The sequence below is a fragment of the Hemitrygon akajei genome, chromosome 14, assembly GCF_048418815.1.
Source record: "Hemitrygon akajei chromosome 14, sHemAka1.3, whole genome shotgun sequence".
NCBI classification, from domain to species: domain Eukaryota; kingdom Metazoa; phylum Chordata; class Chondrichthyes; order Myliobatiformes; family Dasyatidae; genus Hemitrygon; species Hemitrygon akajei.
The window spans coordinates 54,780,274-54,805,471 of NC_133137.1; the positions used below are offsets into that span (position 1 = coordinate 54,780,274).

At 45.1% G+C, this 25,198-nt stretch overlaps 1 protein-coding gene across 1 annotated transcript in view; it reads left to right on the forward strand.

The window, feature by feature from the left end:
- The first annotated feature begins 539 nt into the window (after positions 1-539).
- Positions 540-25,198, forward strand: part of st8sia1 (ST8 alpha-N-acetyl-neuraminide alpha-2,8-sialyltransferase 1) — a 57,472-nt gene continuing 32,813 nt past the window's right edge. Inside the window, exon 1 of the mRNA XM_073066108.1 lies at positions 540-2,062. Within this exon, the coding sequence (XP_072922209.1) occupies positions 1,881-2,062 (182 nt within the window). The 5' untranslated portion in view covers positions 540-1,880. The remainder of the gene's footprint in view (positions 2,063-25,198) is intronic.

Here is a 25,198-nt window from a genome sequence, read left to right on the forward strand (position 1 = left end):
TCCTCCTGCCACCCGTTTCCAAGACCCACGGATGGTTGTTTCCGCCAGCCCCAGGAGCAAGTTAACAAGAACATCCTCATCCCTCCATGCCCACCCTCCCCCCCCCTACTGGATGACCATATATAAATAGGGTGGGGCTAAAGTGCAACCAAAAGGCGAGAAGCAGCCCACGCAAATACGTAAAATGGGGCTGCCCACTCCAGGCACATGTGGTGCACGGTCTCCTCCAGCCCACAGAAATGACATGCTGGTGGGAGATCCGTGTACAAACGAAAGAACTTTATTGCAGGGCACCGCTCTATGCAGCACCCTCCAGCCGAGATCCCCAGGTGTATGGGAAGAACCCCCTCGTAAAGGGACTAACAGTGCGGGCCCGCCTCACCTCCAGGTGGAAAGACCGACCGCCACGGCGTGTTGGGACGGTGGACAAGGGCAAGGAAGCGGAGGGTTGTGGAGCAGCAGCCCATACAGATACCTCCTACTTGCATCCCTGAATGGGATCGTGGGTGTCGAGGAGAGATGGCTCAAGTTGGAGAGTCGGCTCTCGGATGAGATTGCGGGGCCTGGGCCCGACAAGCAGCTCAGCCTGAGTCATTCCACACACCTGAGCCGCACCGACATCTGTTGAGGTAGGGCAAGGGTCGGCCAGGACTCCGCCCTCTGTCAAAGGAGAGGTTGCCCGGCCTGAGGCAACCATGTTCCAGACGCCCAGGAGGTCCTGATAGAAGCCGGGCAGACTCCGCAAAGCAGCACGGCTACCGCCCGCCGGTGGGCGCCGCATATCTTCGTGAAGACAGCAACCCCTTGGAGGTTTCTGCTTCCCCCTTCTTTAAGACGTTTCTCCAGACTAATCCGATGGAACGCCTCAGTAGCGGTCATTTCGATTCCATTCCACTGTGAAGTGCCTTGGATTGCTTTGTTCGTAAAGCCGTGGTATGAAGGCAGGCAGGCCGGTTTCTTTAAAGGGAGGGAGATTGAAGTTAAATGTTGTTTCTTATATCAGAGCACAATTCGAAGTGTGGGCAGGTGCTGCTAAGGGGAATAAAAATGAAAATTGAGGACAGCAGAGGGTGCAATTTCAAACTGGGATCAAGGTGCATTTGTGCAGATGGAGTGAGGGAGCGCTGTTTTGCGCCTTGTGCGGTTGCTGTGTCAGGATGTGCTTGATATTCGACACTACGTAGCAAAAGGAGGGAAAACGCTCCAATCTCTAGTTTCATATGAACGTCAAAAAAAATTCAGGCATTTAAATGCTTAAAAATCACAAGGAGCTTGTTAACAAACCCCTGTACGTTTAGCAGCGGGTGTTTTTTTCCAAGCCAGAAAATTATATAATACATGTATATATTTTTAAAAGGCTTTGAGCAGCCCACTGAATGAGTATTGTGGCATTTGAGATCGGGGGCGGTGAGAAAACATAGCCCTCCCACTGTAGCAGACAAGTCAGGAGCCAAGCAGCCGGTGGATGTGCCTCTCACACAAGGCTTGCTTTGTGTAGTGGGCGAGAACATTGCATCCCCTCGCTGCACAAGACTTTTTTTTGCATCATGGATGCAGTATTTTTTGCATGCTGCAGATAACTTATCTAACCTGAGCTGCGGATTTATTATTCTGCATTTGTGCACCCCCCCCCCAGGTTATTAGCAATGCATCGAGGTTAAACGCAAAACGATCCTTTTTTTAAAAAGAGAATCGTCAAAGATTTATTTGGCTCGTTCAGCTGCGAGACCGAAAGGCTGGAAGCTTTCAGCTCGCAAAGCCCACCAAATGCTGCATTGTTACAATCTCTCTAATTGTCTGCATCTCGAGAGACTAAAGGACCATGTGAAGCTGAACGCCTCCCTCCCTTCGCTCCCCTCATCCCTCTCCTTGCGCCAAGCATGGTGCCGCGGTGGCTGTGCCCCCGCTCCCGGCTGTCGCTTGGGGTAGCCCTGTGTGTCTTTGTCCTCTGCTGGCTCTACGTCTACCCGGTCTACAGGATTCCTAACGAGAAGGAGATCGTCAGCGAGATCTTGCAGCAGGCGAAGTGGAGGAGAAACCAGACAGCCGTCGCTGATTTCAGGTAGGAGAGGGTGGGCGAGGGCAAAATGGTCAGTGCGGGGAGATATAACGGCACGGTGATCTTTAATTGACAGCAAATGTGGAAAGAGCCGGTGAAGTATTGAGAGCAGCGCAGCGTCTCCATACACACAGCAAGGGACAGTGTCTCTTCCACACACATGCATCCCATTGTACCGACACACCCACACACACACACCAGTTCAAAAACATCTATTTATTTATGTATGTCGTGGAATACACCATCCACATACCAGTTTAATAATATCAGAGGACTGTATATACATTTGAGAATGGACTTACCAATTCAAATATATCCATATAATGTGTGTATGTGTAACAGACGCATACTGGAATTTGCACCAAACCAAAGATGCCCATATTGTATTGTCCTCTAAACGCATGAACATAATATACCAATTGAAAGATGTCAGTGTATTATTAAATATACGTGCTTATGTATATCCAATATCTCATACACACACCTATGATGTGCATTTATGTGTATGCATGACCTCCACATACATGACCTCCGTATGCTGGGTGGATCTGGCATCATTACAGCGGCCAGGCCCCCAATGAACATAGCACAGCTCACATTCTTCACCAGGTGTAACTTGTATATCTCACTGGCTCGGATTCAGCTGTTGGGGCAGATAAACCAGGGAGCACTTATTTCTGCTGCAACAGCCCTGTATCTGAAAGAGGGCTTGATCTTCCTGGAAACCACAGTGTCACGTCTCCAGGGCTGAGGAGAAGGAATTATTTTGGTTTTGCGTAAGTGATTCTACTCATAGCCTTTAATTATCTGTCCGTTGTAACCACACAGTAGGTATTCAGACGAATCTGATTAGAAGGTCAACAAATAAATGAATATTGCACTTGAGATCTGAGTTCCAAATCAACTGCTAACGATTTAGATAAGACCATAAGACATGGGAGCTGAATTAGCCTTTGAATATTCTCTTGCTAATTTATGTTCTTTGTGCTGGCTGCTGGTTATTGGGCATAACTGGCAGAGCCCTGTGTGATTTACCGATCATTTGTTGTGCTTATTTTGTGTCCCAAAGACTGGAGAGGTCAGTGGTCACTTGGCAGGCTACACTGATATTAGATGTGTTGTTTTCCCATCAAACCACCCCCCCCCCCCCCCCGCCACCTTCCAGAAAATGTGTGTTGTGAATGTAAAGATCACACTCTGCACGTTCAGTGGTACACAGACAGGCTGACCGCTCCCAAGAGTGGTGCCTGGTCATAGAGTCATACGGTGCAAACTCAGCCCCTTTGGCCCACTGAGTCAGAGCTGACCATCAACTTTGCCAGATTCTGCGCTCCCCATCAATCTGGGGTCGACTTACAATGGCTACCTAATTTACTAATTGGCTAGTCTTTGGGATGTGGGAGGTAACCAGAGCAGCCAGGGGAATCTCAGAGGGAGTACATGCGGACTCCACAAAGACAACATCAGAGAACAGGATTGGACCTTCCTCACTGGATGTGTGAGGCAGCGACACTGCTAACTGCAGCTCTGTGCCTCTCACATCTGCATTGAAATCCCCTATAATCATTACCTGCGGTACAGAAATTACTCTGCGGGGAGCACGGAGGATTTTCAGGAGACTCGGGAACTAATTAATTGTGTGTGTAAGGTGTTCTGAGATCGGAAACACCCTTGATTTAAGAGAAGATTCGGGCTCCATTCATACCTTAGCATTGAAACTGAAAACACGCAGCTACCCCCAGGACAGGATGTCTGCCACCAAACTCCCCAGGTGAGCAGGATGAAAATCTCAAATCAAAATATAAAATGCTAGAAATACTTAGCAAGTCAGGGCACATCAGTGGGAACAGAAACAAAGTTTTGGGAGAGGAGAGAGAAGCATATGTAGTAAATTGAACAGGTAGGTCCAGTGGGCAGAGATAGTTGGGCAGATGTGGAGGGCATCAGCGGACTGGTAATCTTAACATATTTACGTTAATGCAAGGAGCCTTACTGGTAGGATGACTAAACTGGGAGTGTGGATCAGTATGGTGAGATAATGATATCGTAGCACCACTGAAGTATGGTTGAGGTATGACGAGGAATAACAACACAATGCAATACTTTCAAGCATGATGGCGGGGGGGGGAGGTGTGCTGTTCAAATAACAGGGCGCTGTGCTGCTAATCAGGGAGAGTATTGTAGCAGTACTCGGAGAGGACATCCTAGAGGGATAAGAAGTTACATGAAGGAGACAATACTTTGATCTGATTATACCATAGGTCTCCAAAAGATCAGCAGGATTCAGAAAGGCAAATATGTGAATAAATAGCAAGAGGATGTACTGACCAGCTCTTCTGTTTGCTGACATTGAGGGAAAGGTTGTTCTCGTGACATCACGTCACTAAGCTCTCATCTCCTACTTACTCTGACTTGTCGTTGAGATTTGGTGCATTATGATGGTGTCATTTGCAAATTTTGTCATGGAGTTAGAGCAGAATCTGGCCAGGCAGTTGTGACTGTATTGGAGGTAAAGTAGGGGTCTGGGGACACTGCCTTATGGGGCACCAGTGTTGAGGATAATCATGGTAGAGGTGTTTATTGTTTTTTTTATTTAGAGATTCACCATGGTGGCAAGCCTTTCTGGCCCAAAGTGCCTGAACCGCCCAGTTGCATCCGTGTGACCAATTAACCTACTAACCCGTATGTCTTTGGAGGAAACCAGAGCACCCAGAGGAAACCCACTCGGTCACAGGGAGACCATACAAGTTCCTTACAGACAGCGGTGGAATTGAACCCAGGTTGCTGGCACTGCTACACTACCTACCCTTACTGAATACGGTCAGTTGGCGAGGACGTTCCCGGATGTAGTTGCAAAGGGAGATGTTGAGTCCCAAGTCCAGGAGTTTGGAGAGGGAATAGTTTATTTTTATATTATATTGTATTTTCTTTTAAGTTTGCATGGAATCATGGCATCGAAAGCAGAACTGTAGTAAATAGGAGTCTGATGAAGGTGTCTTTAATATCCAGATGCTCCAGACATGGGTGATGGGCCTGGAAGATGATGTCTGCTGTGAACTTGTATTGGCAGTAGGCAAATTGCAGTATGTCGAGGATGTCCAGGAGGCTGGGACTGATCTGTGCAAGTACCAGCCTATTGAAGCATTTCATGATGATGGATGTCACAGCCACCAGATGGTAGCTGCTAAATCACGTAACTATATTTTTTGTTGCTCCCGATATGATGGTGGAAGACTGTGGAGGAAACCTATAAGCAGTGGCCACAATTTGCTTTAAGGTATCTGTGGAAGAGAATGAGGTGGGATCTAGAGTTAAAGTATTAAATTGGGAGAGTGCTGATTTAAATGGTACAAGACCAGGACACGGCAAGAGTAAATTGGGAAGAGCTGTTAGAGGGAAGAAACACAAGTGACTTGATTAGATTAGATTAGCTTTATTTGTCACATGTACATCAAAGAATGCAGTGAATTGCATTGTTTGTGTCAAATCAAATTGGTGAGGATCAGTGTCGCCATACTTTCGGCACTAACATACAGTGCCCAAAACTTACTAACCCTGAAATATGTCTTTGGAATGTGGGAGGAAACTGGAGCTAATGGAGAAAATCCAATGTGGTCACAGGGAGAATTTACAAACTCCTCACAGGCAGCCGTGGGAATTAAACTCCAATCACTGATCGCTGACTCAGTAAAGCGATGCACTAACCGCTACTCTTTAAAAGCAAACTACTGAGTTTGAAATTATCGTGTCCCTGCAAGGGTGAAAGGATTGCGGAGTCTTGTTTAACAAAGGAATTGGAAAATTTGATCAGGCAAGGTTGGGGGGGGGGGGGGGGGGGAGATTATGTCAGGAATAGGAAACTGGTATCACTTTAAGATTTATAGAAGCTATAGGAGACACTTTAATAAAGCACTTAGGAAGGCAAAAAGATGATATCAATTAGCCCTGACCAAAAGAATTAAAGAGAATTCCAAAACATTTTGTTAACATTAGAAACAAGAAGGTAGATAGGGGAAAAGTATGTAGGTCCCTAGAGGGATCAAAAGGGAGATTTTTGTATGCAGCCAGGCTTTATCTGTGGTGTCCTGAATGAATACAGCAGTATTCATCAGGGTGAAGAATGGGGAGGATGAAGAATCAAAGGAATGATAGTCTGCAATATATTGTAGTAATAGCTAGAAACTGGAAGACTGGGAACATTTTAACAAAGCAACAAACAACTATTAACAGGAAGTTGCAATAAGGAAATGGAAGATAAATTATGAAAGTAAATTAGCACAAAATGTATTAACATATAGTAACAGCTTTTATTATTAGATAAAGTGGAAAAGGGTAAAGTGAACTTCAGTCCCTTAGAATAGGAGAAGGGAACTATTAGTAGGTAAAGCAACAATAGCTGAGTGTTTGAATTACCGTAAATTCCGGACTACAGAGCGCACCTGTTTAAAAGCCGCAGGCTCTAATTTTAGAAAGAAAATCAATTTTGTACTTGTACAGGCCGCACCGGATTTTAAGCCGCAGGTGTCCCACGTTGTAATATGAGATATTTACACAGAAAGATATTACACATGAGGATTTTTTAACTTTTAATTAAATCCATATGGTAACATAAACAAATACATATTGCAAATGCTTTTTTTTGAACCGTGCCTGTAACACGGCTGCTTTTAAATATACATACGTATCGGTAACACACAAATTACGTTGCGTATACTTTTTTACTGAACAGTGCACGAACAACATTCCAATATCTCCTAACGACTGGTAAAAAAATATATACTGCAGCCTACCAGGAAAAGTTATTGATCGCCTTTAACTTAAAAGCTGCATCATATGTTTGCAGCGTTCTCGTGCGGGTGTAATGCGCTCGCCCCCTCCTTTCCGTTTATCGCAAACCGGTATTTTCCCACAAGACGCGGCGAAACCGGATGTGACATCATAGCATTCCGGGATGTAGTACAGAAAACAAATATACTTAAAACACTTCTAACTTTAACTAGAAAATACTAACAAATGAATTACTAAGCAAAAATATTATAAACTAAATAACTGCCATAAAGGCAGCACAATGCTTTTCTTCGAGTGTTTTCCATGTTGATGAGGGTGAGTACAAATGACTGATTTACAATAATTTAATTGTGAAATTGCGCTTGATTTATCGTACAATTTCATTGGACCTCTGTGAACTACTCATCAATTTTATTGGTGTACTGTTACGAGGCAAAATGTTTTTGGCGGCATGATAAAAAACCATGCATTAGCCGCACCGTAGTAAAGGCTGCAGTGTTCAAAGCGTGGGAAAAAAGTAGCGGCTTATAATCTGGAATCTACGGTACTATTTTGTGTCACTCTTCGTGGTGGAGGATGTGTCTCATATGCCAAAGGGAGATGTTAAGGATGCAGTGGGAGGTGAGGATCTCGATACATTTGCATAGTGCTGAGCAAACCAGTGGACCTAAAGGTGAACACGTACCCATTCTAGTGGAATGCATCCCAGGGTACTGAAAGATATGGCAGATGTTATAGTAGATGTGTTACTGGTAATTTACCAAAATTCTATGGACTCTGAGGGCTCTAGTAGATTGGAAGACAATGAATGTCACACCACTGTTTTATAAAGGATATTGGTAAAAGACGGGTAACTAGAGACTGGTTACCTTAAAATTAGCAGTCAAGAAAATGCTTGAAGCTATCATTAAGGAAGAAATAGCTAGACATCTGGATAAAAAAAGTTCATCATAGATTCAGGAAGGGCAGGTCCCATTTGACAAACTTACTGGAGTTCTTTGAGGATATAACGTGCGGAGTGGATAGATGGGAACAGGAAGATGTATACTTGGATGTCCAGAAGGTGTTTGAGAAAGGCCTGCAGATTCATTACCTTGGACAGGCTACCATCTGCGGTGGAGACGGCCAAAATTGTTCCGCGCCAGGTCTTCCGGATCCGTGGTTTTCCAGTGAACGTTGTATCAGGTTGTGATTCGCAATTCTTGTCATGTTTTTGGAGGGTGTTCTGTAAGTTGATTGGGGCAACAGCGAGTCCTTCCTCTGGGTTTTACCTGCAGTCCAGTGGCCAGGCGGAGTGGATGAACTAAGATTTGGAACAAACCCTAAGATGCCTGGCCTCAGAAAGACCAGATGAGTGGGTGTGACCATTTGATGTAGACACCTCGCCCACAATACTGTACAGAATTCGGCATGGGGATGTCTCTTTTCGAATGGTATTCTCCGACTCTGCAAGGAGAAATGGACTGGGGAAGGCAGATTTTGTTGGCCTGTACCCAGAAGGCTTAAACAAAGGCTAAATGGTCTGGCAGTCTGCTCAGGATTTGCCTCTCCAGGTTGAGCCTAGGAAATTGGCATCCAAGTTCATTGGATCCTTCAAGGTTCTGAAGAAGTAAACTTGGTGGCTTATACCTTGCAGCTCCCCAAGACTCTCAAGATCAATCTGTTCCAAATTAAAACCTCTGAACACCAGCCCTTTTGCCCTACCTCCATTAGTCCTTCCGCCACCAGGTTTGTTGATGGGGAAAGGTCTTCACCACAAGCAGAATTCTGGATTCACGAACTGTTTAAGATGTTCAGCAGTTCCTCATGGACTGGGAAGGATTTGGACCCACGGAACAGTGCTGGGTTCCTGAAAGGGACAGCTTAGATCCCGCTCTCACCCACGATTACCATCACCATCTCTTCAAGCAATAGGGCCATCAGGAGTTGGTCGTAGGGAATGGGGTCCTGTTACGATGTGCACCCAATCGCACCAGCTTCTGGGGTTTAGGTGCTCCGGAGTATGGATAGCTGGATTGGCCCCTAAGGATTCAGGGCTGACCGCCAATTGGCAGCCATGTTGGGCGCCAGGATTTCAATATTTAAGGATCATCTGAACAGAGGTTCAGTGTTTAATCATCAGCTCTACTTAGATTATCATCTGGCATCTAGTTTAGTATTCTGTGCTCGTTTCAGTCTTGCATCATGTCTCAATTCCAGCCTCAGGTACTTCATCCCTGCCTAGGTCTCATCGCAATAACCCCTTCAGTCATTTGTGAAAATCCCTGGTTTGTGAGGCTTAGGAAGAGAATGAGCTCAAGTCTTTATGATAGTCATGGAGACACAGGATAATAAAAGAGGAGGAAGCTGGCAACGTGGTGAGTGACAATCAGGTCAGGCAACATCAGTGGAAAGAGAAACCATTAGCATTTCAGGTCTGGTACCCTTCATCAGAACTAACAAAGAGAGATGGGTTGGTTTAGGTGGAAGAGAAGAGAGGGGAGGCAATGGGTGGAACAAAGGGAATTGCTCTGATTGGATGAAATAAAGTGGCAGTAATCTCATTAGTCCGTATGATGTGGTTCTAATGTTGTATAGTAAGACTGTATATTTAAAAACAAAAGATGGCAGGCAAAAATGGCCACTGTAGATATAAACAGAAAGAAAGAGACAGTTTCCTGAAAGTTCAAGGATTTGATGTTGAGCCCTGCAGGCTGTAACTTGCCAGAGGAAAGAGGAGATAGTGATACCCAAGCTTATGTAGAGCTTCGTTGTTATTGTGCTGAAAACTACAGAATGATCAGAGAGGGGTGGAGACTGATTGTGGGAGGGCATGGGAAGCCCGGGATCATCCCTGCGGACTGGGAGTAGTTGATCTGCAAAGCAATCACTCAATCTGTGTTTGGTTTCTCCGGTGTAGAGGAGGCCTTCTTGTGAATGCAGTGCACGAGACTGGAAGAAGAGCAAAGAACCCCATCCACCTTCTGCTTCCCTGCAGCAAAGGCTGTGGACCATATTGTTGATCAGTCAGCTGGCAGCTCTCTGAGCAGACTGCTTGGCCGGTTTCTCATGCTGCTACAAAGAAAGTTGGGTGCGACTAGAACTGGAGATCATAGGTTAGGGGTGAAAAGTGAAATATTTAAGGGGAATTTCTTCACTCAAAAGTTTCTTCCCAACCCGAGTCAGAGGGTCTTGAGAATGTGGAAAGAGTTGTCAGTGGAAATGGTGAATGCAGGTTCGATTTCAACATTTAAAAGTTTAGATAAGTACATGGATGGGAGGGTTATGGAGGGGTCTGGTCTAGGTGCTGATCGATGGGACCAGCTGGAATGATTGTTGTGCACAGACTAGATAGACCAAAGAGCCTGTTTCTGTACTGTACTAACTCTAAAGGGTCCCATTCCCATCCACTTAGTGAAATACTTTTCAAATGTAGTTATTGTTTCAGATGGGAAATATTATAGATAATGAATATGCTGTAAACTCTCAAATAGCCATATAATGAACTGAATGATTTTGGACAAGAATAAATAATCACATAAACCAGTAAAGAGAATTCATCTGCTCTACATCAAATACTAAACAGACACAGAATATTAATCAGAAGAATGCTGATTAACAAACCCGGAAGGGAAGCCTCTTTTACTCAGTCTGGGCAAGGTATGTTGTTTCTGAAGAAGGGTCTGATGTATATGATTTGTGACATGGGTTCTGCAGCTGTGTCAGACCATATAGATGCAGCATTTTGAAAGGTTTCCCAGTCCAACTCACTTTAAGCCGTGGGGAGCCACCATCTCCAATATACCTGTGAGGGCTACATGAGCATCCCTCACCGTCAAACCCGCAGACAAAGGTGGTGCCGTAGTAGTCTGGTGGATGGACCTCTACCTCACTGAGGCCAAACGGCAGCTCTCTGACACCTCCTCTTACTTACCCCTGGAACAGGACCCCACCAAAAAACATCAAACTATTGTCTCCCGTACCATCACTGCCCTTATCAACTCCGGAGACCTTCCATCCTCAGCCAAAAAACTCATAATTCCCACACCCTGCATTGCTCGGTTTTATCTCCTCCCCAAGATCCACAAGCCTGACTGTCCTGGTAGACCCATAGTTTCAACCTGCTCCTGCCCCACCAAACTTGTATCTGCCTACCCGGACTCCATTTTGTCACCCATAGTTCAGTCCCTCCCCACCTACATCCGGGATACATCTCATGCCCTCCACCTCTTCAATAACTTCCAGTTTCCCAGTCCAGATCGCTTCATTTTCACTATGGATATCCAGTCCTTATACACTTCAATCCCCCATCAAGAAGGCCTCAAAGCACTCTGCTACTTTCTGGACAATAGACCTCACCAGTTCCCTACCATCACCACAGTCCTCCGGTTGGCGGAACTGGTACTCACACTTAATAACTTCTCTTTTGGCTCTTCCCACTTTCTTCAGACCAAGGGTGTAGCTAAGGGGACTCGCATGGGCCCTAGTTATGCCTGCCTCTTCGTTGGTTATGTGGAACAGTCTATGCTCCAAATCTATACTGTTACTGCTCCCCAACTTTTCCTTCACTACATTGACGACTATATTAGTGCTGCCTCCTGCACCCATGCTGAGCTCTTCAATTTCATCGACTTTGCCTCTAACTTTTACCCAGCCCTCAAATTCACTTGGTCCATCTCGGACACTTCTCTCCCCTTTCTTGATCTCTCGGTCTCCATCTCTGGAGATAGACTGTTCACTGACATCTTCTGTAAACCCACTGACTCTCATAACTATCTTGACTACACCTCTTCCCACCCTGCCACATGCAAAAATGCTTTTCCCTATTCCCAGTTCCTCCGTCTGCGCCACATCTGCTCCCAGGATGAGGCTTTCCGTTCCAGGACATCTCGTGTCCTCTTTCTTTAAGGATCGTGGTGTCCCTTCTGCTGTCATCAATGATGCCCTCACCTGCATCTCCTCCATTTCCCGCACTTCGACCCTCACCCCATCCTCCCGTCACCACAACAGGGACCGTGTTCCCCTGGTCCTGACCTACCACCCCACCAGCCTCCGGATCCAGCATATTATCCTCTGCAACTTCCGCCACCTTCAACAGGACCCCACCACTAAAGCACGTCTTTCCCTCTCTACCCCTCTCTGCTTTTCGCAGGGATCATTCCCTCCGCAACTGCCTGGTCCACACGTCCCTCCCCACAGATCTCCCACCTGGTACTTATCCCTGCAAGCGTAAGTGCTACACCTGTCCCTACACCTCCTCTCTTACCACCATTCAGGGCCCCAAACAGTCCTTCCAGGTGAGGCAACACTTCACTTGTGAGTCTGTTGGGGTCATCTATTGCATCCAGTGCTCCCGGTGCGGCCTGCTCTACATCGGTGAGACCGGACGCAGATTGGGGGACCGCTTCGTCGAGCACCTCCACTCCGTCCGCCACAACAGACAGGATCTCCCGGTTGCCACCCACTTCAACTCTGCTTCACGTTCCCATTCGGATATGTCCATACATGGCCTCCTCTACTGCCATGATGAGGCCAAACTCAGGTTGGAGGAGCAACATCTCATATACCATCCGGGCAGTCTCCAGCCCCTTGGCATGAGCATTGAAATCTCCAACTTGTAATTCCCTCCCCCTCCTTTCCCCCATCCCAGTTTCACTCTGCCTCCTCCTGCAGCTGCCTATTACCTCCCTTATGGTTCCACCTTCTTCTACTATCCATAGTGCTTTCCCCTTACATTCCTTCTTCACCTTTCCTGCCCATCCCCTCCCCCACCCCGTGATCTTTCCCCTTACTGGTTTTTCACCTGGCACCTACCAGTCCTCTCCTTCCCACCCTCCCCCCACCTCCTTTATAGTGCCCCTGCCCCTCCCTCTTCAGTCCTGACGAAGGGTCTCGGCCCAAAACGTTAACTGTTCATTTCCACGGATGCTGCCCAACCTGCCGAGTTCCTCCAGCGTGTTGTGTGTGTTGCTTTGACCCCAGCATCTGCAGAGTATTTTGTGCTTAGGGCTGCATGAGATGTGTTGGGTAAGGAGATGTGAAGGTGTTGATTTATCTCTATGGCTTCTGTGGAAAACTGGAAGGCTTCCCAGGGGTTGCATTGTAAAACAAGGAAGTTTTCAGTTCTTCAGTTCACTGTTCAGTTTTGTTTTAAATACTGCAGGTTAAGGAACTGCATCATTTTTAGTTCTAAGATCATAAGACGTAGGAGCAGAATTAGGTCATCAGGCCTGCTCTGCCATTCCGTCATGGCTGATCCTGGATCCCACTCAACTCCATATACCTGCCGTATATCTGAACAATGTATCTCAGAGGTTAAGTTAGAAACTTAGGAACTGCAAGGTAAAGAAAGACCATAAATCATTGATTCCTTTAACTATCCCAATAGTTGAATAATCCAGCAATAACTAATTGTGACAATCACTTGGTTAATCCACAGCAGGTTCACACAGTGAAGAAGTGTGGAACTATGGGAACCATTGTCTAAATAACTTCTGTTCTCTGAGAAAGTTTCCCTTACACATGCTGTACATCAGATATTCCGAGAGAGTGAAGCAAATAGCAGTTGTGAAATAAGCCCATCCATCTGGCCTTAAGATGAGTCTTTACTGATCCAAAACATTTCTTCTTTTGCACATTGATGTATCAGACCAAATATCGCTCCATGACAGCAGTATCAGTATGCACATCATATCTCTAGAAATATTATGGAGTGATTGGACTGGGGTGCTCCACAGTTGCTGGGACCCCGGTGTTGTACTGATGGGCTCGAGCAAGCAGTAGAAGGATCCTAGTGCACTTTTCTCAACTTTGCAGCCACCACTTTAGTGCAAAATCAGAGACATGCACTGAAAGCTAATGGCATGGTTTCCCACCTAGCTGTGGTCCTCACTGGAAGCTTCACCTTGGAGGCCAACAAAGGGGCAGTAAAGCAACTGAGTATTTAGTTAGGGCAGTTCCTGGTCTACACCAGGGTGCAATTAAACTGGAGCTGTAATGTGTCATCTGAAAATGTGAGCACCTCCTAATAGCCTATCAGGCAGTGTGTGCGAGATACACAGCACTTGAATACTTCAGAAAGTGATTTCAGAGAACTGACAGGGAGAGGGTGTCCCCAGCCATATCTAGTGATGTTGATAGGGATTGCATCTTCCTCCTGTCACCTCCAACACCTCCCAGATTCCCTTTTCCATCATCCCTTCAAAACAAATCAGTAAGCATTAAGACCTGGGCCTCAACATCTCCTTGTGTAATTGGATCCTGGATTTCCTCACTTGCAGACCCCATTTAGTTCAGATTAGCATCAACACCTCCTCCACAGTCTCCATCAGTACAGGTCATAAACCCCTTATGACCATGTGGCTAAGCTGCTCCAGTGCCGTATTGAAGTTTGCTGACAACACCACTGTCACTGGCTGAATCAAAGTTGGTGAGAAAGTAGCATCTAGTGGGGAGATTGAAATTCTGGCTGACAACAACCTCTCACTCAGTGTCACAAGACCAAAGAGGTGGTTCCTCATCAGGGGATCAGAGGTGGAGAGGGTCAGCAACTTTAAATTCCTCAGTTGATCTGGCCTGGGTCCAGCTGCGTGCAATTAGGAGGAAAGAAAGCACAGTCGTGCCTCTACTTCCTGAGGAGTTTGTGAAGATTCAGCATAGTATTTATAACTTTGTGGTGGAGAGTATACTGACAGGCTGCATCACAGCCTGGTGTGGAAACACCAGTTCCCTTGAACGAAAATCCTACAAAGAGTAGTGGATATGGCACAGTAGATCTCAAGCCATTGAGTACATCTACACGGAGCATTGTTGCAGGACGGCGGCATCCAGCGTCAAGGACCCCACCACCCAGATCATGCTATCTTATTGCTGCTGTCAGGAAGAGGGTACAGGAGCCTCAGAACTCGTACAGGAACAGCTATTACTTCTCAGCAATCAGGCTTCTGAACCACTCCACTTCACTCAACCCCACTTGCCCCATCACTGACTTGTTCCCGCAACCTATAGATCCACTTTCAAGGTCTCTTCATTGCATGTTTGTGATATTTATTGCTTATTAATTTATTATTACTATTTATTTTTGTATTTGCACAGTTTGTCTTTTGCACACCTGTTGGTGCAGTTTTTCATTGGTTCTATAATGGTTATTGGATTTATTGAGTATGACAACAAGAAAACGTATCTCAGGGTGGTGTATGGTTGTATAAATTTTACTTCACCTTCCCTGTAATCATCCACCAGCTCAATTCCTCACTGCACACCAACCTTCTGCCCTCCTTCTTTCCAGTCCTGCTGAAGTGACTTGGTCCAAATCATTGACTGTCCATTTCCCTGCATAGATGCTGCCTGACCTGCTGGGTTCCTCTAGCATTTTTGTGTCTGTTGCTCCAGATATCCAGCGTTTGCAGAAACTCTTTGTACCTGCCATGTCGTGTGGACTGATTTCATACCAAGGGCTGTTACTGCCCTAGTATCCGTCTGTACTGAGGGAGACACGTAATCTCCAGGTTGTAGTGATAGGTGTTGGTCTCTCCTGTCCAGCAGCACTTAGCAGTGAGTGGGGGAGGATTTCCCCTCTCTGGTGACGGGAAGGATCTCTGCCCTAGCCTACAACAAAATGCATCTCAGGGTTTCATAGGGTGACATATACGTACTTCGATAATAAATTTATTTTGAACTTGGTACTGTAGCAAGTCTGATTGTTAGAAATTAGTCACAAAATCGAACAGCATAGAAACAGGTCCTTCAGCCCAACTTGTCCGTGCTGATCAAGGTGCCCATTTAAACTAATCCCGTTTGCTTACATTGGGCCCAAATCATTGTGAAACATTCTTGTCCATGCCTCAACCACTTCCTGTGGCAGCTTGTTCACCGTCCACTGAATCTGGTCAATTTGAAATCTTTCTCCTCTCACTTTAAACATATGCTTCCCTGTGTAAAAGACTGTGTGCATTCCCCCTGTCTACGACCCTTGTGGTTTTATACCCCTCTATAAGGTTACCCCTCATTCTTTTCAATTGCAAAACTTTATTCATAATTTTTAAAAATGACAAGACTAAACCATGCAATGCCTTTTCATTCTGTACATTCACAGTCAATGCTTTCTGTTCTGTTCTATAGCATTCATTCACATCAATAGCACTGCTGCCACTCGTGTGGCTCCCTGGGGTAGGGTACTGCTACAGTAATACATGAGGAGCTTCCTCCGCAGTAAGAGAAGAACCTGATGGTGTGGTCCTCACCCATCAGACCCCTCATTCTCCAGCGTTCCAAGGAATGTAGGAGAGTGGGGCAGCCCAGTGGCGTAGTCTAGGTTACATTGCCAGCAAACCCAGATCGGGGTTTGATTCCCACCACTGTCTTTATGTCCTCCCCATGACCATGTGCGTTTCCTCTGGTCACTCCACGTTGCAAAGGCTTATGGTTAGGGTTACGGTTAGTTGGTTGAAGGCAAGCAGTGTTGGCTCTAGAAGCGTGGTGACACTTGCAGGCTGCTCCCCAGCACAGTCCTTGGGTCTGTGTTTGTCGTTGGCACAAATGGTACATTTCACTGAATGTTTTGATGTACATGTGACAAGTAAAGCTGATCTTTAATCTTGAACGAAGTCCCAGCCTGCCCAACTTCTCAGGCCTTCAAGTCCTGGTAAATCTCACCACCTCCCGTGGAGCAGCTTTAATAGGTTTTGGTTTACCAGCCCCTTTACATCTGCCACCCTCACCAGTGCTATCTCCTTCTGCCACCCACACACAGTTGTGTGTGCTGCACATCTTCTTCTTGCACCCTGATCTCTTCCTGCCTTCAGCCCGCTCTCCTGAATCAGACTTGGAATCAAGTTGATTATCATCCATTTGTCATGATATATGCAGTTTTGTGACAGCAGTACAGTGCAAGACAAAATGAAAACCTGTAAACTACAAAAATATAGATATCGCGGAAGGGAAATCTAGCTGTAGTGTTCACGACGTCATGGATCTTTCAGCAGTGTGGTGGTGGAGAGGAGGAAGCTGTTTCTAAAATGTTGAATCTGTGTCTTCAGGCTCTCTGATGAGAGCCCTATGTCATTTAACTGGAGAGGAACCAAAAAAATTCTTTGAGGAAATTACAAGGAGGGTAGGAGATGCAGTAGACGTGGTGTACTTGGATTTTCAAAAGGCCTTTGACAAGGTGCCACACATGAGGCTGCTTAGCAAGTTAAGAGCCCATGGTATTACAGGGAAGCTACTAGCATGGGTGGAGCATTGGCTGGTCGGCAGAAAACAGAGTGGGAGTAAAGGGATCCTATTCTGGCTGTCTGCCGGTTACCAGTGGAGTTATTTGGACTGCTGCTTTTTACGATGTATGTCAATGATTTGGACTATGGTATTAATGGATTTCTGGCTAAATTTGCAGATGATACAAAGATAGGTGGAGAAGTGGGTAGTGCTGAGGAAACAGAGAGCCTGCAGAGAGACTTAAATAGTTTAGGGGAAATATGTAAAGAAGTGGGAAATGAAATACAGTGTTGGAAAGTGTATGGTCATGCACTTTGGTAGAAGAAATAAATGGGCAGTCTATTACTTGTATGAGGAGAAAATTCAAAATGCAGAGTTGCAAAGGGACTTGGGAGTCCTTGTGCAAGGTACCCTTAAAGGTTAACCTCCAGGCTGAGTCAGTTGTGAGGAAGGCGAATGCAATGTTGGTATTCATTTCTAGAGGTATAGATTATAAGAGCAGGGATGTGATGTTGAGGCTCTATAAGGCACTCATGAGACCACACTTGGAGTATTGTGTGCAGTTTTGTGTTCCGTATTTTAGAAAGGATATCCTGACATTGGAGAGGGTTCAGAAAATATTCACAAAAATGATTCCAGGAATGAATGGGTTGTCATATGAGGAATGTCTGGCAGCTCTTGGGCTGTACTCCCTGGAGTTCAGGAGAATGATGGGGGGGATCTCATAGAAACATTCTAAATGTTAAAAGGACTGAACAGATTAGATATGGCAAAGTTATTTCCCATGGTAGGAGTTTCTAGGACGAGAGTGCATGACTTCGGGATTGAATGATGTCCTTTTAGAACTGATATGCGGAGAAATTACTTTAGTCAGAGGGTGGTAAATCTGTGGAATTTGTTGCTAGGAGCAGCTGTGGAGGCTAAGTTATTGGGTGTTTTTAAGGCAGAGATAGATAGGTTCTTGATTAGTCAGGGCATCAAAGGGTATGGGGAGGAGGTAGGGGAGTGAAGATGACTGGAAGAATTGGATCAGCCCATGATTGAATGGCAGAGCAGACTTGATGGGCCAAATGTCCTACTTCTGCTCCTATGTCTTATGGTTTTAAGGTTTTAAAATAATTTTCCAGGATGTTACTGAGCTAGATAGCCTGGGTTCTAAGAAGAGTCCGTATAGTCTTGTACTTTGCTCCCTGGAGCTTCGGAGGCTGAGAGATGACCTCAGAGGTTTGTAAAATCATGAGAGGCATACATAAGGTGCATGGTTGCAACCCTTTTGCTGGAGTACGGGTCCAAAACTAGATGGCACAGGTTTAAATTTAGAGTGGAGAAAAGGGGTATCTTTTTCACACATGGTGGTGAGTAAAGGAGGAAGCTGCCAGAGGAAGTGGTAGAGGTGAGTATAATTACAATAGTTGAAAGGCATTTGGACAATTACATGGATTGGATGAGGCTAGAGTGATATGGGTCATATAATATCTTTTTTTTGTCTTGTACTATACTTCGCCACAAAACAACAAATTTCACGACATAAACCGATTGCTGCCATTGGTGGAAGCTGATTTGCGAGGCACGTTTTTCACACAGCGGCTGGTAATTGTGCGGATCACACTGCCGAGAGAGGCTTTGGAAGCAGATACGATAGAAACATGTAAGAGGCATTAGGCATTTAGAAAAGTAAATGAACAGGCAAGAAATATGGACAATGTGCAGGCAGACGGGTTTAGTCATGATCAGCATAGACATTGTGGGCTGAAGTGTCTTCCTGTGCTTGACTGATTTATGTGTATCAACCACTCCAATTCTTGCACCTTGTGCATTTCCACTTTTTTTTTTGTGAGCTTCCTGATGACTGCTGCAGCCTCAAGTTCTAAGCTTTCCTGTCTGAAGCTAAGTGTCGAACAGTGCTCTTTCTAACCATCCTTTGTGACTAAGTTCTAGACATCTGTGGTAATATATCCTCATCATCCAAGTCTGTATAATAATGTTCCTACAAAGTGCCTTGGGACTCTAGTACTATACATTAATGACATTTATTTATAGGCAGCCTTTAATGATTACTCCACAAATCCGTATTTAAATACTTTGAGGTTTCCAGCATCCGGTGAAATTTGGAGATGTTCCATTTGGTTTTACGCTAATTTGTTGCTACTTAATTAATATCTTTTTGGAGGGACTATATTGGGGTATTTGCTGAGTCACCACCAATTTTCCTACCAAGAGAGATTCTTAAATAAAACTTGGAGGTTGATAAAGAAGTATCCAATAACAAAAACCACTTCGTAGTAAAAAGAAAAAACAAAAATGGGCCATAAACCTCAAGGATATTCCATTTCTCCATTGCAGAGAAATTTTGTCAATGAAGTTCCTCATGTTTGGGACAAATTTTTTTTGTTTAAAATGAATGATTTTTTGACTAGAAATCGTATCCAGGAAAACTCAAATGTAGGGCAAGCAGCTTCTGCCTTTGGAAAAGTTACAGAATGGTTTGTTTTGGGGTGTATTCCCAGGTGAAAGAGGCTACTGTCTGTAGAGAATGGTGGATAACGGGAAGTCTGAAGCATAACCTTAAGTGGATACGTTGAAGCATTTCATGTGTATGTCATATAACACAGAAACAGGCCCTTTGGCCCACCAAGTTTGGGTTCTTCACCAATCAGATAGCATGGAAACAGATTCTACACTGACTCCATGCCACCTTCAGCCACCCATTTACAGAAATCCTCCATTATCCCCATCATATTCTATCGCTCATCTTCACGCTAGGGACAATGTAGTGGTAGATTGGGAGTGTAGCTAGGTCAATATGGTGATCCCTTGTGGTGCTGTGAAGGAACAAGGCGATAATGCTGAGCCTTTATAAGAGTCTAGTCAGGCCGCACTTGGCAGTTGGGAATATTGTCAATAGTTTTGGGGTCCCATATCTCGGAAAGGATGTGTTGTCACTGGCAAGAGTCCAGAGGAGGTTCCGGACGATGATTCTGGGAATGAAGGGGTTAACATATGAGTGTTCGGCAGCTTTGGGCCTGTACTCACTGGAATTTAGAAGAATGCCAGGGAGGGGGTGGGGGAGGATCTCATTGAAACCTACCAAATATTGAAAGGACTAGATAGGGTGGATTTGGAGAGGATGTTTCCTATGGTGGGGGTTCCAGAACTCGAGGGCACAGCCCCAAAATTGAGGGGCGATCTTTTAGAACAGAGGTAAGGAGGGTTTTTTTTTAGCCAGCAAGTAGTGAATACGTGGAATGCTCTGCCACAGGCTGCGGTGGAGGCCAAGTCCGTGGGTATATTTAAGGCAGAAGTTGATAGTTTCCTGATCGGTCAGGGCATTACAGGATAGGGCAAGAAGGCAGATGTATGGGGTTGAGTGGGATCCGGAATCAAGTATGCTGGAATGGTGGAGCAGACTTGATGGGCTGAATGGCCTAATTCCTCTCCTATGTCTTAGTTCTAATGTACAGCAGTCAGTTAACCAATCAGCTCCCATATCTGAGGGAAGCTCGCAGAGGAACTCTTGGTCTGAAGGAGAATTTGTAAACTGCACACAGAGAGCACTGGAAGTCAGGATTGAACCTTGGTCACTGGAGCTATAAGCCAGTGCCACTTCACCATCAGCAGTGTTGCTGAGCTTTCGATCAGTGGGGTTTTGTGTGCATTGAATTGCACTGGTAGATGGAATGTGTAGCTAGGCTAATATGGTGATCCCTTGTGGTGCTGTGAAGGGTAGCAGAAGATGAGAGGCCTGCAGTCCATGTCTGTCCACTGCAGTCCTTCTGGGGTCAGAGCTATCCAGTTCTGGACAGGAATTGGGATGCTCTCCCCCCCCCCCCCCCCCCCCATTTCAACTATCATCTTGTGTTTCTTCCTCCCCTCCCCACCCCAACTCTGACTTCACATCTTTTTCTCTCCATTTCTGATGAAGGGTCTCATCCCAAAATGTCAGCTACGCTCATTTCCATAGATGCTACCTGGCCTGCTGAGTTCCTCTAGTGTTTTGTGTGTGTCACCCTGACTCACATTTTTCTGTCTCTGCTGATGTTACCTGACCTGCAAAATACTTACAGTTGCTGCGTTAAGTATCTCTCAGCTTTTTCCTCTCTCCTCTGAGGCAGGTATAACTTCATTTGTCTCCATGAAGTTATACCTACCTCGGGTGGATTAGGTGCAGTTTAAAAAGCCTTCACCACCCTCTCTCAGCTAGCACTACCACCACCTCCGACATCCTGGACCCTGCTGGCCTCCAACCTTAGTCACACGCTGTCTTTCTTCTCACCGTCCATCCCCCTTTCCTGCAATTGAGAAATAAATTTCCTGCTTCCTTCTAAATCTGATGAAAGGTTTATGGACAGAAATGTCAGCTCTTTTCCTCTCTCACAGATGCTGCCAAACGTCTCCAACGTTTTCTACTTGTTCCATTTCAGATATCCAGCAATTGCAGTCTGCCTGCCCCTCACTAACTTTGTGCTCTTTGGTGAAATAATCTATCAACCATCCCCAGGTTACAAATGCTCAAATATGGAAAAGCACAACACGGAAACGAGCTCCAGTAATAGTGAATTCAGAAATCCTACATACATACTACGTTTGATCTTACAAACTGCTGAGCTAGTTTCCTGCCTCCACTTCTAGTCATTGTTATTTTTTTAAATCAATTTTATGTACTTTTGTTACCTTTCATTACAATGCTGTGGAGTTATAGTGGCAAGAGGTGATTCTTGTATGTTTTCTGACTTACAGCTTAAATAGACTGATGGACTTCCATAAAAACAACCCTTTTGTTACCCAGGGCTTCCTGTAGAGTGTTGATGGAGAAATGTGATTGACACTGTTGTAGACTTGCCAAGCTGATTGACAAACATCCACGTGGGATTAAAAGGTGGAAATGAGTGAATGGCAAACTAACTAAATGGCGGCACACTGAGAGTCATGGTGAATAGTTGATTCTCAAACTAGAGAAATGAGATTTTGCTGCTGCTGGATATCCCTGAGCATCACACACAAAATGGTGGTGGAACTCGGCATTTATAGTCGATATTTAAGGCTGAAACCCTTCATCAGGACCTGGTGTTGGGATCTGATGAAAGATCTCAGCTCAAAGCATCCATTTTTTGTTCCCTCCATAGATGCTGCCAGGACTTTTGAGTTCTTTCTGTCTGGCTCAGGAATTCTGTGATTTTGTTAATGGCATCAGAAGTGCACCGTTTATGTGTAATTTAGACACGTAATAAGCAGCGAGGAAGATGTCCACAGGCACTGGGAGACTGTGGATTGGTCACCTGTATTCAGAAACGGAGTAGGTGGACGGTTGAACTGAAGAAAGACAGGGAATCTGAAATTTGTATAATCTGTCTTTTTACATACCGTAAATTCTGGTGTATAAGCTGAGAATTTGGCCCTAAATTTTGGTCCTAAAATTAGGGGGTCGGCTTATACAGAGGGTGCCAACTTTGGAAAAACAAACACACGGAAGACAGGTCGTATTTATTGGCTGTTTTTGAGTCAAATTGGGTCCACTGTCGACCAATGAATTCTTTGGTTTGTTTAAACTGACATCCAGTGGCTGGAGCACGGACATCAAACCACCGGGGATGACTGCAATGTCTGTATTTTCAGCTTTCAGTGCTGCTTTTGTCTCACCTGACAAGTGCGCTTTGAACATGTCCCAGACAAGTAGTGACTTTTCCTTCCTGAGACCTTTGACGCCACACCTCGTTAACCCACTTCATCCATCCAGCAGCGTTCTTGAACGTAAACAACACCCTGCGGGAATTTTCTGAGCAATCTTTGTTTTTTGTCTCAACACAAGATCACATCTATTCATAAATCGGGTGCACCAATTTCACGCAGCTTTGAAATTTTTGCTGACCTCGCAGTGTTTTTCGTTCCATTTCAACACTTGAACTCGAATCATTTCTCTGGTAACCATGTATCCAGACGATCGCTGGTGATTCACCCACTCTAAAACGTTTTCTTCCAGTTCTGGCCACTGGCATGTTATCCCATGATTTGCACATTTCATCTTTGGCATTTCCCTCAGCATGCTCTTTACCTTTCTCCACTCTCTCTCGTTTACACTAAACTTCTTTGCAGCTACAGAATTATTTGTTCCTTTAGCAAATTCAACAACCTTCAGCTTGAAGCCAACATCATATCGCAATTGTTTTAATCTTTTGTACATGATGGTCGCAAACTCAATACTGAGACGTACTGATCTCACCACCCCATGTTATGTTTTAACGCGATTATGATGGGCGCTAAATGGTTTCATGGGGGTTACATTTCAGAGGATTCTTATCCATTGGAAACCTAATCCAAAATTTCTCTCCCTGATTTATTTATTAAGGATTCGCCTATAACACTCTACAATGTGTAGGCCTGTTTTCTTAGCAGGTACTAATTCACAATATTTCCAGGGTCCAGATCCAGCAAAGCTGAGTAACGGCATGTGATATCTTGTGATCTTTTCTGGTTAAATCAAAAACCTCTACAAAAGGGGTTGGTTTATACAAAGGTAACATGAAAAGGTCACTTTTTTAATCTTGAAAATGGGGGGTCAGCTTATACTCCGGGTTGGCTTATACCCCGGAATATACAGTACTTATTGAAGATTTTGCAGTCCATTTTAAAAAAAAAAATCTTTCTTGCAGGTTTGCTCTCATAACTTTCTTTTTCCTCTCTTGAGCACTTAGTCTTTTTTTTTGCCAGATTTAAGCCTGCTTGTACTCCTTCGACCTACTACATTTTCGGATAACTTCCCTCTGGAGACTAGCAGAGGAGATGGTTCCTCTGGATCCAATACTATCAAGAGACAATAGGTGCGAAGTAGACCATTCGGCCCTTCGAGCCTGCACTGCCATTTTGAGATCATGGCTGATCAATTACTATCAATACCCGGTTCCTGCCTTGTCCCCATATCCCTTGATTCCCCTATCCATAAGATACCTATCTAGCTCCTTCTTGAAAGCATCCAGAGAATTGGCCTCCACTACCTTCCGAGGCAGTGCATTCGAGACCCCCACAACTCTCTGGGAGAAGAAGTTTTTCCTTAACTCTGTCCTAAATGACCTACCCCTTATTCTCAAACCATGCCCTCTGGTACTAGACTCTCCCAGCATCTGGAACATATTTCCTGCCTCTATCTTGTCCAATCCCTTAATAATCTTATATGTTTCAATCAGATCCCTTCTCAATCTCCTTAATTCCAGCGTGTACAAGCCCAGTCTCTCTAACCTCTCTGCGTAAGACAGTCCAGACATCTCAGGAATTAACCTCGCGAATCTACGCTGCACTTCCTCTACAGCCAGGGTGTCCTTCCTTAACCCTGGAGACCAAAACTGTACACAATACCCCAGGTGTGGTCTCACCAGGGCTCTGTACAAATGCAAGAGGATTTCCTTGCTCTTGTCCTCAATTCCCTTTGTAATAAAGGCCAACATTCCATTAGCCTTCTTCACTGCCTGCTGCACTTGCTCATTCACCTTCAGTGACTGATGAACAAGGACTCCGAGATCTCTTTGTATTTCTCCCTTACCCAACTCTAATAATCTGCCTTCCTGTTCTTACTCCCAAAGTGGATAACCTCACACTTATTCACATTAAACGTCATCTGCCAAGTATCTGCCCACTCACCCAGCCTATCCAAGTCACCCTGAATTCTCCTAACATCCTCATCACATGTCACACTGCCACCCAGCTTAGTATCATCAGCAAATTTGCTGATGTTATTTTCTATGCCTTCATCCAAATCGTTAACGTAAATGGTAAACAGCTGTGGTCCCAATACCGAGCCCTGTGGCACCCCACTAGTCACCACCTGCCATTCCGAGAAACACCCATTCACCGCTACCCTTTGCTTTCTATCTGCCAACCAGTTTTCTATCCATGTCAATGCCTTCCCCCCGATGCCCTGAGCATTGATTTTACCCACCAATCTTCTATGTGGGACCTTATCAAATGCCTTCTGGAAATCGAGGTACACTACATCCACTGGATCTCCCCCGTCTAACTTCCTGGTTACATCCTCGAAAACCTCCAACAGATTAGTTAAGCATGATTTACCCTTGGTAAATCCATGCTGGCTCGGCCCAATCCTATCACTGCTATCTAGATATGCCACTATTTCATCCTTAATAATGGACTCTAGCATCTTCCCCACCACCG